General features: G+C 36.7%; 1 protein-coding gene across 1 annotated transcript in view; it reads left to right on the top strand.

The window, feature by feature from the left end:
• USP34 (ubiquitin specific peptidase 34) overlaps positions 1 to 16,862 on the top strand; it is a 288,446-nt gene that overhangs the window by 258,968 nt on the left and 12,616 nt on the right. The window contains exons 68-75 of the mRNA XM_025405742.1: positions 45 to 679; positions 2,807 to 2,964; positions 5,719 to 5,797; positions 7,820 to 7,946; positions 8,578 to 8,685; positions 10,102 to 10,206; positions 10,323 to 10,447; positions 11,442 to 11,565. Of these exons, the coding sequence (XP_025261527.1) occupies positions 45 to 679; positions 2,807 to 2,964; positions 5,719 to 5,797; positions 7,820 to 7,946; positions 8,578 to 8,685; positions 10,102 to 10,206; positions 10,323 to 10,447; positions 11,442 to 11,565 (1,461 nt within the window). The remainder of the gene's footprint in view (positions 1 to 44; positions 680 to 2,806; positions 2,965 to 5,718; positions 5,798 to 7,819; positions 7,947 to 8,577; positions 8,686 to 10,101; positions 10,207 to 10,322; positions 10,448 to 11,441; positions 11,566 to 16,862) is intronic.

Here is a 16,862-nt window from a genome sequence, read left to right as displayed (position 1 = left end):
TTATATCTTACAAGGATCTGACAGTTTTGTTTTACATTTTATAGCTGCAGCTTATCTTCTGGTGTCCCTTATACCAAGCAATTCATTCCGTCAGATGTTCCGGTCAACAAGGTCTTTGCACATCCCAACCCGTGACCTTCCACTCAGTCCAGACACAACAGTAGTCCTACATCAGGTCTACAACGTGCTCCTTGGTTTGCTCTCAAGAGCCAAACTTTATGTTGATGCTGCTGTTCATGGCACTACAAAACTAGTGCCCTATTTTAGCTTTATGACTTACTGTTTAATTTCCAAAACTGAGAAGCTGATGTTTTCCACATATTTCATGGATTTGTGGAACCTTTTCCAGCCTAAACTTTCTGAGCCAGCAATAGCTACAAATCACAATAAACAGGCTTTGCTTTCATTTTGGTACAATGTCTGTGCTGACTGTCCAGAGAATATCCGCCTTATTGTTCAGAACCCAGTGGTAACCAAGAACATTGCCTTCAATTACATCCTTGCTGACCATGATGATCAGGATGTGGTGCTTTTTAACCGTGGGATGCTGCCTGCCTACTATGGCATTCTGAGGCTCTGCTGTGAGCAGTCTCCTGCATTCACACGACAACTGGCTTCTCACCAGAACATCCAGTGGGCCTTTAAGAATCTTACACCACATGCCAGCCAATACCCTGGAGTGAGTAAAATTGATACTTTTTTATTTGTACCCTCAAATAGATTGGAAATACCTGTTTTTTTCCTTGTGGGAAGTGGTGGCAGAATATAGAATTGTCTCACCATTCTTTCTGAAGAACTTAATGTATATTTGTTTTTTTAAATACATATATAAAATGCTATGTTGTTATAAAATTGATAACTGTGAGGATAACTTTTCTTAGGGTGAAGTTAAAGTTTCATATCCAGTAAAACTTACCTGTTTTCTAATTTGTGGTTTTGTAAATGTATTCTTCATGTGTGCCTAATGAAAAAAGTCAGCTTTGTGGTACAGTTTTAAGGAATTGAGTACTTTGCTATTTAAAAATCAGATATTTGTATCAAGATCTACATGCTGTGCCTAAACTGTGAGCTAGACAATTTTATATCTAAAGCTAGTAGTATTCCCCAGTATTTATTCTCAAGCTGCATCCAAACAAATGAAATGCTTAAGAGATCAATCAAGATACATGTATATGCAGTCTAAATTGGGTCCCTTTTTCTCTGTAGACTATTTGTAGGTTTTATGTTAAGTTTCCTCCCCTCAGTGTAAAACTGTCAAACCTGGATAATACTTTTCACTGTTGCCTCTTATTCTCTGTTGTAAACTGTACTTGAAAGATAGACCGTCCTTTATAGATCAGATTGTTTTTCGTAGGTGATGTAATGAGTTGTATAGAATCTCACACCTGGGAGAATAACCTAATTTCTAGTCAGAGAAAATTAGAATCCCAGGCTGGCACGGTGGCTCACACCTCTAATTTCAGCACTTTGGGAGGCCAAGGCATGCGGATCCCTTGAGCCCAGGAGTTCAAGACCAGGCTGGGCAACATGCTGAAATTCCATCTCTACAAAAAATACAAAATTAGCCGGGTGTAGTGGTGTGCACCTATAGTCCCAGCTACTTGGGAGGCTGAGGTGGGAGAATTGCTTGAGCCCAGGAGATTGAGGCTTCATTGAGCCATTGTACTACAGCCTGGGCAACAAAGCAAGACCCTGTCTCAAAAGAAAAAATCAGAATCCCTACAATGCAGGAAAGAAAGTGAGTGTACAAGTACCAAGAAATTCAAAACTAATGCCATAAGAATGTCAGTCTTTCTGACTTAAAAGGGGTCAGGATAAGATTTACTAAGTTTCAATGAATTTGTCTGTATCATATTCACGTAAATAATATTTGATCTAGTTACTAGATGTGATGTCCAGAATTAAATATACTTTTGACAAGTACTAGTTGAGTTAGAATGTATCCCTCCGTGTAATTTCTTGCCCTTGACATCAGTGAAATGTAATGTCTTTTATTGTTGAATGTCCTTATCTATTAGAAATTTTCATGAAAATGGTACTTAGTTTTTTGCTTTGAAAAATAAGCTGGGGTTTCAGTTCATTGACAAGTATGTGTTAGAAGAGCAGTCCTCTTCTGACATGTGCATATGAGTCTATAAAATCACAGCTAGTGATTTTACTAAAATGTTTGTTTTTACTTTTTATTCATCAGGAACTTGGACTAAGCATCATTCTAGAAAAGCATTTTAAATGTTGGAACAAAGGATTACCTCATATGCACTATTAATTGAAGGATTATTTAGGCATTTAAAATCTTTGTGACAAAGTAATGATTTCTCATTAAAGAAAAAGTGGGTAGGAGATGGTGTGACATGCCTCTGGGTTTACATTTGAAGTTACAAAAGTAGTGCTTTAAGCAGTAGTAAGACTAAAAATGAATTGTATTCACTTACAGTTTTTACTGTTTCTAAACTTGTATTTTAAGATTTGTTGAGTTCTTTTAGTGTTTATTATTATTATTATTATTATTATTATTTGTATTTTAATAGAGACAGGGTTTCATCATGTTGCCCTGGCTGGTCTCGAACTCCTGAGCTCAGGCAGTCTGCCCGCCTCGGCCTCCCAAAGTGCTAGGCGTGAGCCACCGCGCCTGGCCAAATTTGTTTAAATAGAATTTGTTGCTAATTTTATAACTATCTCTGAATGGTAGTATAATCTAACTTATTTGTATAGTTTTAAGGGTTGGTTAATGAACATAGAAATGAGAAACTGACCCTCTAAAATGCTACAGGGTTAAAAGATCATATGGCTTATTTGGCTTTTTTAGGCAGTAGAAGAACTATTTAACCTGATGCAGCTGTTTATAGCTCAGAGGCCAGATATGAGAGAAGAAGAATTAGAAGATATTAAACAGTTCAAGAAAACAACCATAAGTTGTTACTTACGTTGCTTAGATGGCCGCTCCTGCTGGACTACTTTAATAAGGTAAAAAGATGTTTTTAGTTTTGTCTTGTTTTTTCAAGTGAGATGAGGACCACCATCCTTTTGATGTTATTTACATTGGGGAAGCATTTGTGCATGTAGCCACTTTGGAAGAACTTACATTTTGAAGGTTCATGAACTACTTTTAAACAGTGTTTGGTCTGGCTTTGGTTTGTATTTCTGATATGTTTTATCATTTTAGGGTTGAAAGGAACCTTAATGTACAGCCTTCTACCCAAAGCTTGAATTGTCTTGTTTATGGCAATTTGTCCTTATACTTGATAGTTCTGTTCTAGAGGCCTCCAGAAAGTTTTCTGCACCTTTGGATGAGTCTTTTAATGTTTTGCATTCTGTTTAGCCCAAATATATCTATCTGGCCTTCCTATACGACTTGGCCAAAATTATAAAACATAATCTTTATAATTAATTTTTCAGAACTACAGAAGTTATTGAATGGTTATGGGAACTACTACAAATTACCCTTAATTCCCCTTACCTATAGAAATAAAATTCAGGCTAATTTCTTAAAATTCTATGTATTACATCTAAGATTTGGAAATGTTTTTTATTAGGCGCTTTTTAAAAAAAATGGTACTTTACTGAAGACTTCACTGTAATATCTTAAGCTACTCAATCTAAGATGAGGTTATTTCAGATTGTCTTCTTTGGAAAGCTTTCAAATGTGAGTCTTCATTAGTAAACAATGAAATTAACTATGCCTTGCTGAGGTTTCTTTAAGAAATTGTTTTTAAATTTCGGATTAATTTTGAATACAATTGTTTTCCTAGGGTTTACTACTTAAAGCTTTATTTCAAAAAAGGTTTAGAGCAGCCTGGGCAATATAGTAAAACCCCATCTCTATAAAAATAAATAAATTAGCAAATACATTAGTGTGCGATGGCGTGCATCTGTAGTCCCAGCTCCTCGCAGGACTGAGGTGGGAAGATCCTGGAGCCCAAAAGGTGGAAGCTGCAGTGAGCCATGATTGTGCCATTGCACTCCAGCCTGGGTGACAGAGCAAGTCTCAAAAAAAGAAAAAAAATGATTTGGAGATTTCTTAACTCTTCTTGAAAAAGGAAAGGAATAAAGTAGAAGGATTTCCAGTTGTAATCTATAACAACATTTTTCTGGTATCTAATGAAATAAGACCTGTTAACAGTAATATATAACTATGTGAGTAATTACAGTCATATATTGCATAACAACAGGGTTATATTGTGAGAAATGCATTTTTAGGCTATTTCATCATTGTGCAAACATCAGAGTGACTACTCATACACAACTGGATAGTAGCGCCTGCTGCACACCTAGGATATATGGTATAGCCAACTGCTCCTAGGCTGTAAATCTGTATAACCTGTTACTACACTGAATATTGTAGGCAATTTTAACACAAAGGTAACTATTTGTGTATCTAAACATATTTAAACATAGAAAAGTTACAGTAAAAATACGGAATAAAAGACAGAAAATGGTACACCTGTATAAGGCACTTACTGTGAATGGTGCTTGCAAGACTGGAAGTTGCCCTGGGTGAGCCTGTGAATGAGTGGTGAGGGAATGTGAAGGCCTGGGACATAACTGTACCCTACTGTAGACTTCACATTGTACACTAAAGCTACACTAAATTTATTTTAAAATATTTTTTCTTCAATATTAATGTACTGAACTTTTTTTACTTTATACATTTTTTAAATTTCTTGATTCTTTTATCGTAATTCTTAAAACACACATTTTATAGCTGAACAAAAGTATTTTCTTTATATCTTTATAAGATTTTCATATTTAAAATTTTTTTTCTTTTTAAATGTTTTTGTTAAAAACTAAGACATAAACACACACAATTGGGCTAGGCCTATGCAGGGTCGGGATCATGAGTATCTCTGTCTCCCACCTCCACATCTTGTCCCACTTGGGAGGTCTTCAGAGGCAGTAACTAGCTTAGAGCTGTCATCTCCTCTGACAATGATGCCTTCTTCTGGAGTCCCTCCTGTAGGGCCTAAGGCTGTTTTACATTTAACTTTTTTTAAAATAAGTAATAATGATACTATAGTAAATACATAAACCAGTAACAGTCATTTATTAACATTATCAAGTATTATGTACTGTACATAGTTGTGGTATACTTACAAGACTGGCCAGTACAACAGGTTTGTTTATACCAGCATCATCAGAGACATGTGGGTAAGGCATTGTGAATGTTACCATGGCTGTGAAGTCACTAGGCTAATAGGAATTTATCAGCTCCATTGTAATCTTATGGGACCACCATTGTGTTTGTGATCCATCATTTACCAAAATTTCATTTTGTGGCACGTGATTGTATTATATAAACTATTTTCGAGGCTGACACATTTTTAGTATTTTTTTCTTCATGTTACTCTTTCTTAATAACCAGCTGATGAGTGTTTAGATAATATGGGTGAATTTTATTATTATCCAGAATTTAACCATCAGAAGATGAGCCCATTATAAAAACCAACATTGTTTATGTGGAAACTTTAAAAATATTCCTATATCTTCTGCCATTGTAGATAATTAAGGGTGGTAGATATTAATATACATAATTTTTTTTAGAGTTTCTTATTTAATATTATTTCCTTATACTACATTTCCAGGAAACAGATGTAGCAGTCTCTTTTCTGTAGGTAGGAAAGCAGAGAGCTTAAATGACGATTTTATTTTTGTTTATTTTTTCATCACCTAAGTGTTGTGTTTTTATTCAGAGTTCTCAAACTGAACTTTGTTTTCTTCTAGTGCCTTCAGAATACTATTAGAATCTGATGAAGACAGACTTCTTGTTGTATTTAATCGAGGGTTGATTCTAATGACAGAGGTAAATATTTTATTGCATTTTACTGTGTGGCTATATCTCATTTTAATGTTCTCACCAAGACTTCTTATTTCATAGACATTTAGAGTTTATGGTAAACTGTTTTACAGGTGGCAAGGTTTTAATTATATAGATCAGTAAGCCTGAATTTATATTCCAAGAATAATTAGGTAATAATTTTTAGGGTGCTGTTTCTTTTTCCATAGTAATTCCATACTTTTCCCATCATTTTGTATTTAGAACAGCCAAGTGAAATAGACTAGTTTTATTCATTTTTAGGGACAAAAATGAAATACGTGTGATTTAATTAAGGGCACACATAATTTCCCAAAAGCCTACTCATTTGGCAGAGTATAGAAACTGAGGTTACCATTGTGAACCCAGAAAATCTGAGACAGGTCTCAGTTAATTTAGAAAGTTTATTTTGCCAAGGTTGAGGATGCACCCTTGACACAGCCTCAGGAAGTCCTGATGACATGTGCCCAAGGTGGTCAGGACACAGCTTGATTTTATACATTTTAGGGAGATATGAGACATCAGTCTGTATGTAAGAAGTACATTAGCTCCGTCCAGAAAGGCGGAGACAACCCAAAGCAAGGCCCCTCCCTCCTCTGGGGCCTTCTCGATCATAGGTACATGAGAGACAGATGGTTGCATTCTTTTGAGTCTCCCATAAGTCTTTCCAAAAGAGTCAGTCCGAATATGCATCTATCTCATTGAGTAGAGGGATGACTTTGAATAGTATGGGAGGCTGATTTGCCCTGAGCGGTTCCCAGCTTGAAGGGACCCAAGATATTTTCCTTTCACACCATCCTCAGAGGAAACCAGAAGGATTATTATAGGGTTAAAATCAGCCGTTTATGCTTCCTATAGTTCTTGAACATCCACAAGTATGAGATGGCTACAAAGTCACCAGAAGTACATTGAGCCCTTTAGCCTAATAAACATGCCAAGAGTACCGTAAGAATTCAAAGGTAGGATGTTTTTTCAGTTGATGATAATAAAAAATAAGAGAACAGGTTTGCACTTTGAAGAATGTGGATTTGCAAAGGTAAGGGGGAAAACATTTAGATAAATGACAATAAGCACTGAGGCAAAGAAATATTGGTTTTGTTTGAGGAAGGCTAAGTATTTTAAAAAGGTATGTGAAGAGGAGTAGTAAGCATTTCATTCTTTAAGATGCAACAGATGTTTATGCTGCTTTAGTTGTGTTTTTAGAAAAAAAATTTTTTTTAATGCAACAGATGTTTAAATGACTACCTCTGTGCCAAGCACTGTGCTAGGTACTAGGGACACAGCAGTGAACAAGACATACCTGGTTCCTGTCCTCACAGCTTACAGGTTAAATACTTTACAAGTACATTGTTCATATTAGGTACTGCCGCAGGTTCTGGGCTAAGAATTTTAACCTTTGAACTGTGGGTGTTATAGATAGTGTGTAAGCTGCAGTGAACTGGTTGAAGAGGGTTCAAAGAAGGGTGCTGTATAGTAAAACAGGGAAAAAACTAAGGGCTTAATTAAGCTAATACAGTTAAAGGAATTAAAAGATTTAACAAGCCAATATAAAGGAAATGAATTCCTACCTTTTGCAGCTGTATTTTACCTCTTTCAGGCCTACTGTTTTGAGTATGGCTGGCAGTCACTTTACCATTGTCTTTGGACAGAGGCCCTGGAAAGTTAGTTAAGCTTTTGCCTATTCTCCCTAATCTTTTGTGACCTACTGCTTTGTAATTTCGAAGACTTATAATCTTAGAGCAAGTACTTTTTTTAAAAAAAAGTAATTAAACTATTTCTTCAGACTAGAATATACACACAAAATAGCAGAACTCCGAAGGTGAGGAATGTTTAAAAGAGCTTAATGAGAGAATTTAACTTCAGGATAGAAAGCGAATACATTTGCTTTGCACACATGTGCACACACAGTCTGAGTCTGAAAACATCTATCATAGAGGACGAGTACTACCATTTTGTGGCTCAGTAAGTAAAAATGAAATTAAGTTTTCAATTTTTTCAAATCATTTGTAGTCTTTCAACACTTTGCACATGATGTATCACGAAGCTACAGCTTGCCATGTGACTGGAGATTTAGTAGAACTTCTGTCAATATTTCTTTCGGTTTTGAAGTCTACACGCCCTTATCTTCAGAGAAAAGGTTTGGTCATTCCTACTTCTTATTTTTTGTTAGTGCTACTATTAGAGAGAAGGTTTTAAAATCATGTGCCCCAGAGAAATTGTTTTTATCCTAGTTTATGCACAGAAGATGAGGCTGAAGCTAGCTAACCATCAGGAAATGTTTGTCATGAACTCCTGATGTAAAGCTGGAAGGCTCTTCTATATTTTTGTACCTGTCTGAAAAATATGCAAGCAGGTATCAAGATTTCAGAGATTGGAAAACATTTCCAAACACAATAACAAGTTGGGCACTTTGTAAAGATTCTCCAGCTGGAAACTTACTTGGCTTAGATTAGATCATTTGCAGTTTCAAGCGAGGTAACTATAAAACATACCTCTCTTATGTCCCTATAAGATAGTGTGAACTCTGAACTTTTTCATATACATTCCTAGAAAGTGGGGCATATTATCAATGAAATATGTTCTTTAAGAAATCTAGCAGGTTTAACATTAGCAGTAATCATCTCATGAAAATGATTTAGCTTTCACCAAAGATGTTTTTGTAATTAATCTGAATTTCTACCATTAGCGTTCTATAGTTTACAGTAGAAAACATTTGTGAGGAAGTTTGATCTCAGGTGGCATATTTATTTGTGCTTTTATGTTTGCAGATGTGAAACAAGCATTAATCCAGTGGCAGGAACGAATTGAATTTGCCCATAAACTATTAACTCTTCTTAATTCCTATAGTCCTCCAGAACTTAGAAATGCCTGTATAGGTAAGTTACTTGAAAAGTTCACCTGTGTAAAAACCTAGTGGAAGAAGATTGTTGTGAGTTTTTCCGTGATGTTAAGCCTGTATTGTTTGAAAGATATTTGTGCTTTTTATGTGTAACTCACACTAGCTAGCAGGTCCTAAGAAAAAGAAAATATCTTAACTGGCTCATAATTACCCACATGATAATGGGCAGATTACTTAATATATATATATATACGGTCTCCCCGACCTTAGTTCATCTCTAGCTTCTTACAGCTCTAAAATCTTGTGATCCTATGTAAGCAAAGTTGAATCATATAAATGTTTACAAGTTAGAACTGACATTCTAAAAGGTAAGAGTACTGATTTCACTGTGAGTTCTTTTGCCTAAAGATACTTCTCAGTATCTGTTCTTAGGCTCTGAGTATTGCATCTTTTTATTGATTGCATATTTATAATAAAATGCTAATTTGTGGCTTTTAAAAGACACCCATTTTAAGTTTATAGTGTTTTTTGTTTTGTTTTGTTTTGACTACCTTAGAAACTTCTTGAGAGCCATAACTGTTTTACACTTTCTCAAAATAGCGTGGATAACTAACTGGCTATCATGTATAAGCAGTCCGTCTTGACGTTCTGTGTAATTGCTTCTCTAGCAAGAGGGGAAGGGCACATAAGCAGTAACCTGTGATCACCAGAAACTGCCTATAGTCTGTCATCATGAACTTTATTCCTTCCTGTGTGATTGGAGAGTGAGAATCAGTCCAGCCAGCATCGTAAAACATTAAAAGTAGATTAAGGGTTATCCCTTAGAGCAAAAGAATTTTGAACCTTAGGTTTCTTTCTAAGCTATTGTGGTTGATTTTATGAGACACATAATCAATGTACATTAAATAATCTGGGCTGACTCATGCCTGTAATCCATGCAGTTCTGGAGGTCTAGGCAGGAGAGGATTGCTTGAGACCAGCAGTTCAAAACATAGCGAGACCTCATCTCTACGAAAACAAAAAATAGCCGGGTGTGGTGGTGCATGCCTGTAGTTTCAGCTACTTGGGAGGCTGAGGCAGGAGGATCACTTGTGCCCAGGAGCTCAAGGCTGTAGTGAGCTGATTGCACCATTGCCCTCCAGCCTGGGAGACAGAGGAAAAAAAAAAAAAAAAGTCCCTCACTGTACTTTGCCAGAAAGTATCTCATACTTAAACAAGATACCAATAAATAGTGTTTTAATCTTTTGTTTCCACATGATGCCCTATTGTAGTTAATAACTCTGCTGATCTGGTCTTGGTTGAGCATGAGACAGAATTTCTACTCATGTCAGGAGCTTAGTTTTAGACTCATTAAACTGGTTGCAGTGAGGCAATCATAGGATTTGTAAGATTGAAAGTAGCAGGCAGATATAACCCTAATTTTTTGCTACCCAAACTTTGTTTTTATTTTCAGATGTCCTCAAGGAACTTGTACTTTTGAGTCCCCATGATTTTCTTCATACTCTGGTTCCCTTTCTACAACACAACCATTGTACTTACCATCACAGTAATATACCAAGTACGTATTTATCTAGCACAGTACTTCAATATGGTTCGCATTTAATCGTTCTGCACACTGAAGCATGGAGATTTATTTTTTCCATTTATTCTTATTGTACACTTTTAATATCTTAGTGTCTCTTGGACCTTATTTCCCTTGTCGAGAAAATATCAAGCTAATAGGAGGGAAAAGCAATATTCGGCCTCCGCGCCCTGAACTCAATATGTGCCTCTTGCCCACAATGGTGGAAACCAGTAAGGTATGTTGGGATGCCAGGAAAATCCATGTTGCTATAGTACAAAGTAATTTGAAATTTTTCCCCTGGCAGTTATGAGTAGGTTAGACTTAAGTGACCAATTTTGTGGATCCTAAGAAGATTAGATTCATTTGGACTTTTTCCTTTTAGTGCTCTGAAATGTTGGTTGAACATTTGCAAAATCAACAATAAGCACAAGTAGTAAGTTTTTTTTCCCCCTCAAAAATTACCTTAATAGTCTTAATATTTGTCACTAGGCTAAATTATAACTGGGTCATATATCTAAATTTGAAAAGTCATTAGGTACTAACTGTTTTTTTTTTTTTTTTTAATTTGACCATATAATCAATGACTTCTTCTACTTCCCTTAAATTATATTCCTTTGACTTAAGCATAATATCATTGATTGATAGATTTGTCATCATTTTTAGTCTGGTTCCTTTCTTCTAACTCGTATTCTAAAATAATGCCAATTCTAAATTATAGAGACAAGGTACATTGATACAGGATAATTTATCTTAGTTTCAGCTTTTTTAAAAACAATTTTTCCCTTTATCTTTCTTTACCCACACTTCATTCACACTATCCCTTGCTTGCCATCTTTGGATCTTCAGTATACTTGAGAAGTTCTTACAAGATAAAATATTTAAAATAATTAACATTATAGGAATAACTTGGAATCTATTTCAAAAGTCAAACTTAATTCATTTTTCTTGATATGTCTGTAGAGCTAAAGTGTCAAATTTTAAAATCCTACAGTAATTTTACTTTATTAAAGTATATAGAAATAATGGGTAATTTTAATTGATAGCATTTGCACACTGAAAATAAACTTATGACAAGATCATAACATTACTAGAAATTTGGATTTTAAAACTAGGTTCTTACAGAATATAAATATTGAATCAGCTTTTTAGTTAAACTTATTACATTTGCACAAAATATGCTCTTTATTATACAATTTAAGTGCAACCATTTTATCATCTTTAACCTTCAGGGCAAAGATGACGTTTATGATCGTATGCTGCTAGACTACTTCTTTTCTTATCATCAATTCATCCATCTATTATGCCGAGTTGCAATCAACTGTGAAAAATTTACTGAAACATTAGTTAAGCTGAGTAAGTATAAAAGATGAGCAGTAAATTCCACTGAATTATTTTAAGCCCCTAGGCATTCAGGAAGGGGAGAAAAAATATGAGACAATCCTTTTTTTCTTTTTAAAGTGAATGTTTAAAAATATTAATATTCTTGGGAACATTTTAATTTTCATTAAGAAAACACCAACTTACTGGTTTCCATTGACTAGTTCTGCCCAGAGTTTCAGCTGGCCTATAAAGGAGTGTGGAGTAGGGCTGCACTTCTGTACATAGAAGCCCACATCCTCCACCATCTGCCCAGCAGATTTTGAAAACAAAAAACAAAACTGCTCTGCTTAGGGAGGCAGGCTTAGAGGTGGACTTCCCCAGCCCTGATCTTGAGGGTAAGATGAGATCTATAGTGCCAGCTGTGCTTTGGAGCTGGCAATGGCAAGAGCAAACAGTGGGCTTGCCAGTGTGAAGCAGAGGTGCATATATGAGTAATTAGGAGGTAAGTCTCATAAAATAGATGAGTGAGAAGAAGAGAAACTTGAAAACGGAGACGATGAGAAATAGAAAACAAAACCAGCAGTGAATTATGTAGGTGGGGGAAAACTCAAATATCTTTAGTAATATTGTCTCTGCAGTGATGTGCCTAAGAGCTGTTAGAGAACTGCTCCCTTCGGGTAACACTCCTATACCTGATAAGTTTTTCGGAGGCATGCAGCTCTCCTCCAGAGGTCCTCTATCTCAGGACTTCCAGAGTTCTAGGCCTCTGTGTCCTCTCTCTTGACTTCATTAGGGATCGGTCAGGATCCTCTCCAATGTTCTGTAGTTTTGAGGGTGGGAAGTGACATACTTGTGGAACTACTACCTAGACCAAGAAATAAAATATTGCCATACCCTGCAAGTCTCCTTTGTGCCCCTCGTCAGTCACAGCATTCTCCTTCCTATGGAAAAGGTTTTGATCCATTCCAGGTAGGGCAGAAGATGTGACCCTACCTTAGATTTCATTATCCACGAAGAAGGAGGTGGTAACAGCTGTCAGGGATAATTCCACTTCAGCAAAACCATCTTATTGGCAAGTGATTTAGAGCATTTTTAGATTTGAAAGCTGGTTCCTGGTAACCTGGTATTGTTAGCTGGTTTTATATATGGGTGGCTGGAATGCCAAGATGTAGGGGGATGAGAATATATTCAAATTGGCCATTTCAGGATTATGCACCTGGGTCATGGTACTTGGTAAAAGGCCAAAACCCATCAGTGGCAGTAATCAGGTATAAGACAATTTTCAGGAATTCTAGTAGTACAGCCTTGCTCCCATATAAAGAAGGGGAATTATAAAAACACTGACCTTTTAAAAAGTTTTTGGTAATTGTGTTCATATAATTTATACTAAAAGTTATGTAAGAAACTATTCTAGCTACTTGGACAACTTTAACCAAATACTGAATGTTCTACCCTGTTTTGGGTTGTCTTGTCAATGCAAGTGCACACTTTCAGGGAAATTAAACATGGTGGAGAAGTGGAAGAAGGGAAAGAATACTTGCCGTCACATCAGCTGAATCAACTTTTATGATATTTTATAGTCTTATCACTTTCATAACCATGAAGCACTATCACTGCTGCCTCATAGGGCTTAGTTCTCTATATTAGCACGATTTTATAGAACTTTCTGTTAAGGGCTGGGCGCGGTGGCTCACACCTGTAATCCCAGCACTTTGGGAGGCCAAGGCGGGCGGATCACGAGGTCAAGAGATCAAGACCATCCTGGCCAACATGGTGAAACCCTGTCTCTACTAAAAATACAAAAATTAGCCAGGCGTGGTGGTGCACACCTGTAGTTGCAGCTACTTGGGAGGCTGAGGCAGGAGAATCGCTGGAACCTGGGAGGCGGAGGTTGCAGTGAGCCAAGATCCCGCCACTACACTCCCGCCTGGCGACAGAGTGTGAGACTCAGTCTCAAAAGAGGAAAAAAAAAAACACTTTATATAAGGATGGAAATTTCTTTGACTGTACCATAGTCAGTAGCCCATCATTTGTGAGTATTGAGAACTTGAAATGTGACTAAGGAACTGAATTTTTACTTTAATTTTAACCAAAATAAATTTAAATAGCCAAATGTGACTGGTGGCACGGCACTAAATATAAATCAAAATCTTCACAAATTGAGCAAGAAAAAGAAATTTTTCTTGGTTAATACAGAAAATTGGAAATTGTCTTAGATACAAAGTTCTTATATCTTTGTCTAAGACCTAAAAACAATCTTATTGTTACGTCCTCTCTGAATGGAGAGAGTTGTGTCCCATAGTTTGAGCTGACAGAATTACTTTTTCCAAGGAGAGGCCCAGGAAAGAGCTTGAGAAAAGAAAGTCCACATTAATGACCACGCAGAGTAGGTAGAGAATTTTAATTTGTATAATTTCTTTAAGAAATTATATTTGGAAACAAGAAATGAAAAGGGTAAGTTTAAATTGGTTATATCTTTAATCATTTGAACGTTGAGGTTTCATGTCCAAGGGCCGCAATATTAAAATATTGTGACCATAGGTGAGAACATCTCAAGACCTACATTGGATTGTAAGTCATTTCCAGTTGTGAGGAAAAATCTTTTGTGGTAATTTTTACATGGGCAACTGAGCAGATCTTAAGATTGGTTAGAGGATAAAGAGAAATATATAATAATTACAGATTTGAATTGCAGAGAACAGTACAGTTGCAGGTACTAAATAAGCGAGAGGGTTGGAGTGTTTTTGAAGTGAGGATGGTGAGGGATGGGGTTGGCGGAGACAGAAAGAAAGGGAAAGAGAATTCAGGAAGGGTGAACAAAGCTGCCAACTGCCGTCTGAAAAAACAGTATCAGCAACCACAGTATTTTGATACTTAAAAATAACAGAAGCCTGGGCAACATGGGGAGACCCCTTCTCTACAAAAAAAAATTTTTTTAATTAGCCACACATGGTGTCACACACCTGTGGTCCCAGCTACTCGGGAAGCTGAGGTGGAAGGATCACTTTAGCCCAGGAAGTCAACGCTGCAGTGAGCTGTGATCACACCACTATATTCCAGCCAGGGCAACAGAGCAAGACCCTCTCTCTCTGCCCCCAACCACACCCACACACACACACCAGGGTTTAGCCAAAAAAAACGCTGAAAAAGCAATGGTAAGAGGGACTGGCACTGCTGATTTGTAAAATAGTTATTAAAGTTATGATAGTTTTTATTTTTTAGAATTTAATACATAGTCCACAGTTCAAAATATCAGAAAGATAAATATGAAGATATCACAGACCTGTCCCCACCATATTTAATTTTTGTCCTTTTTTCAAATATAGATGTTTTTTTTTCCTTTCTTTCACAATAGTAAGCTATAATGATTAAAACCATGTAGTATAGGTTCAGAAATACATAGGCAAAACAGTGGGTAAACAGCCTCAACAAACATAAAGATACACGAGGATTTGGTAGATGATAAAGATGACATCTCAATTTGGTGAGATAGAGGTGGTACTGACATAACTGGCTAGCTCTCTATGCGGCAAGTCTTTAATACGTTACTCTTTAGACCAAAATTAATAGAAGGATTAAAGACTTAATTGTGGGCAGGGCACGGTGGCTCGCGCCTATAATCCCAGCACTTTGGGAGGCCGAGGTGGGTGGATCACCTGAAGTCAGGAGTTCTGCCTAGGAGACCAGCCTAGCCTACATGGTGAAACCCTGTCTCTACTAAAAATAAAAAAAGTTAGCTGGGTGTGGTGACGAGCACTTGCGATCCCAGCTACTCGGGAGGCTGAGGCAGGAGAATCGCTTGAACCCAGGAGGTGGAGGTTGCAGTGAGCCAAGATCAACACCATTGCACTCCAGTTTGGGCGACAAGAGTGAAACTCCATCTCAAAAAAAAAAAAGTCCGACTTAATTGTGAAAAAAATCATTGAAATATTAAAGGAAAATGTAACATAACATGAATACCACCATGAGATTTGAAAGACCATGCTACATAGGACACAAAACCTAGAAACAATAAAATAAGAAACTGAAAGTTTTGACTACATAAAAATTGAAAATACTACATGGTGAAAATGCCATAAACGGAATTAAAACACAAACAGCTAATTGGGAAAATGTTTGCCTACTTAATAGATAAACAGCCAATACTGCCAATATATAAAGAATTTTTAGGATTTGCTAAGATAGTGAAGAATGTTAAGTAAAATCAGCAAAGGACATGAATAGGCTGTTTACACACAAAAAAGTGTTTGGTAACCACATGAGCAGTTGCCCAGACTTACTAATAAAGCAAACGATTTGAGACAGTGTCACTCTGTTGCCCAGGCTGAAGTGCAGTGGCATGACCTCGGCTCACGGCAACCTCCACCTCCCAGGTTCAAGCAATTCTCCTGCCTCAGCCTCCCAAGTAGCTGGGACTACAGGTGCCTGCCACCATGCCTGGCTAATTTTTGTATTTTTATTAGAGATGGGGTTTCACCATATTAGCCAGGCTGGTCTTGAACTCCTGACCTTGTGATCCACCTGCCTCTGCCTCCCAAAGTGCTGGGATTATAGGCATGAGCCACCGCACCCAGCCTATTTATTTCTCTTTTTAAAAAAAAAAATATATGAGATAAGGTGAAGCTCAGATGATACCCGTATGGTTTGAGAAAAGAAGAGATCTTACAATGGAGTGCTAGTCAAGAGTCCATTTGGGAGGCAATTTGGCCTGATTAATTAAAATTTAGAATGTTCATGTTTGACCCAGCAATACCGTGTCCAGGAATCTACCATATTCTACTCATAAAAGTGTACAGCAATATACAGAGGATATTTATTTTCACTTTGGTTGTAATGAGTAAAACTGGAAACAACCCAAATGTCTATCAGTAGGAGCTTGGTTAAGTAAACCGTAGTTCACCTATATTGAGACACGAAAACAAGATAGGAGTGTTCACTGAATTACATAAAAAAACAATATACAGAATATAAACATTTTTATAAACAAGGGGAAAATCGCTTAGTACATGTACAGAAAAAGAGGAATTTTACTCTATAAGGATGAAATTATAGAATGCCTTCATTTTCCAGGTTAAATATATCTGTAAGGTTTTAAATTAATTGTGATGATTATGCATTGGTTTTGTAATTTTAATAAGTTATTTTAATATTATGGAAAACTGGTACTGCCAGCCGAGCACGGTGGCTCACGCCTGTAATCCAAGCACTTTGGGAGGCTGAGGCAGGCGGATCACGAGGTCAAGAGATTGAGACCATCCTGGCCAACATGGTGAAACCCTGTCTCTACTAAAAATACAAAAATCTAGCTGGGCGTGGTGATGTGCACCACC

Source organism: Theropithecus gelada, chromosome 13 (assembly GCF_003255815.1).
Source record: "Theropithecus gelada isolate Dixy chromosome 13, Tgel_1.0, whole genome shotgun sequence".
In the NCBI taxonomy this organism is placed as follows: domain Eukaryota; kingdom Metazoa; phylum Chordata; class Mammalia; order Primates; family Cercopithecidae; genus Theropithecus; species Theropithecus gelada.
Note: the sequence above shows the minus strand (reverse complement) of the source record. Positions and strands in the feature narration are given on the sequence as shown.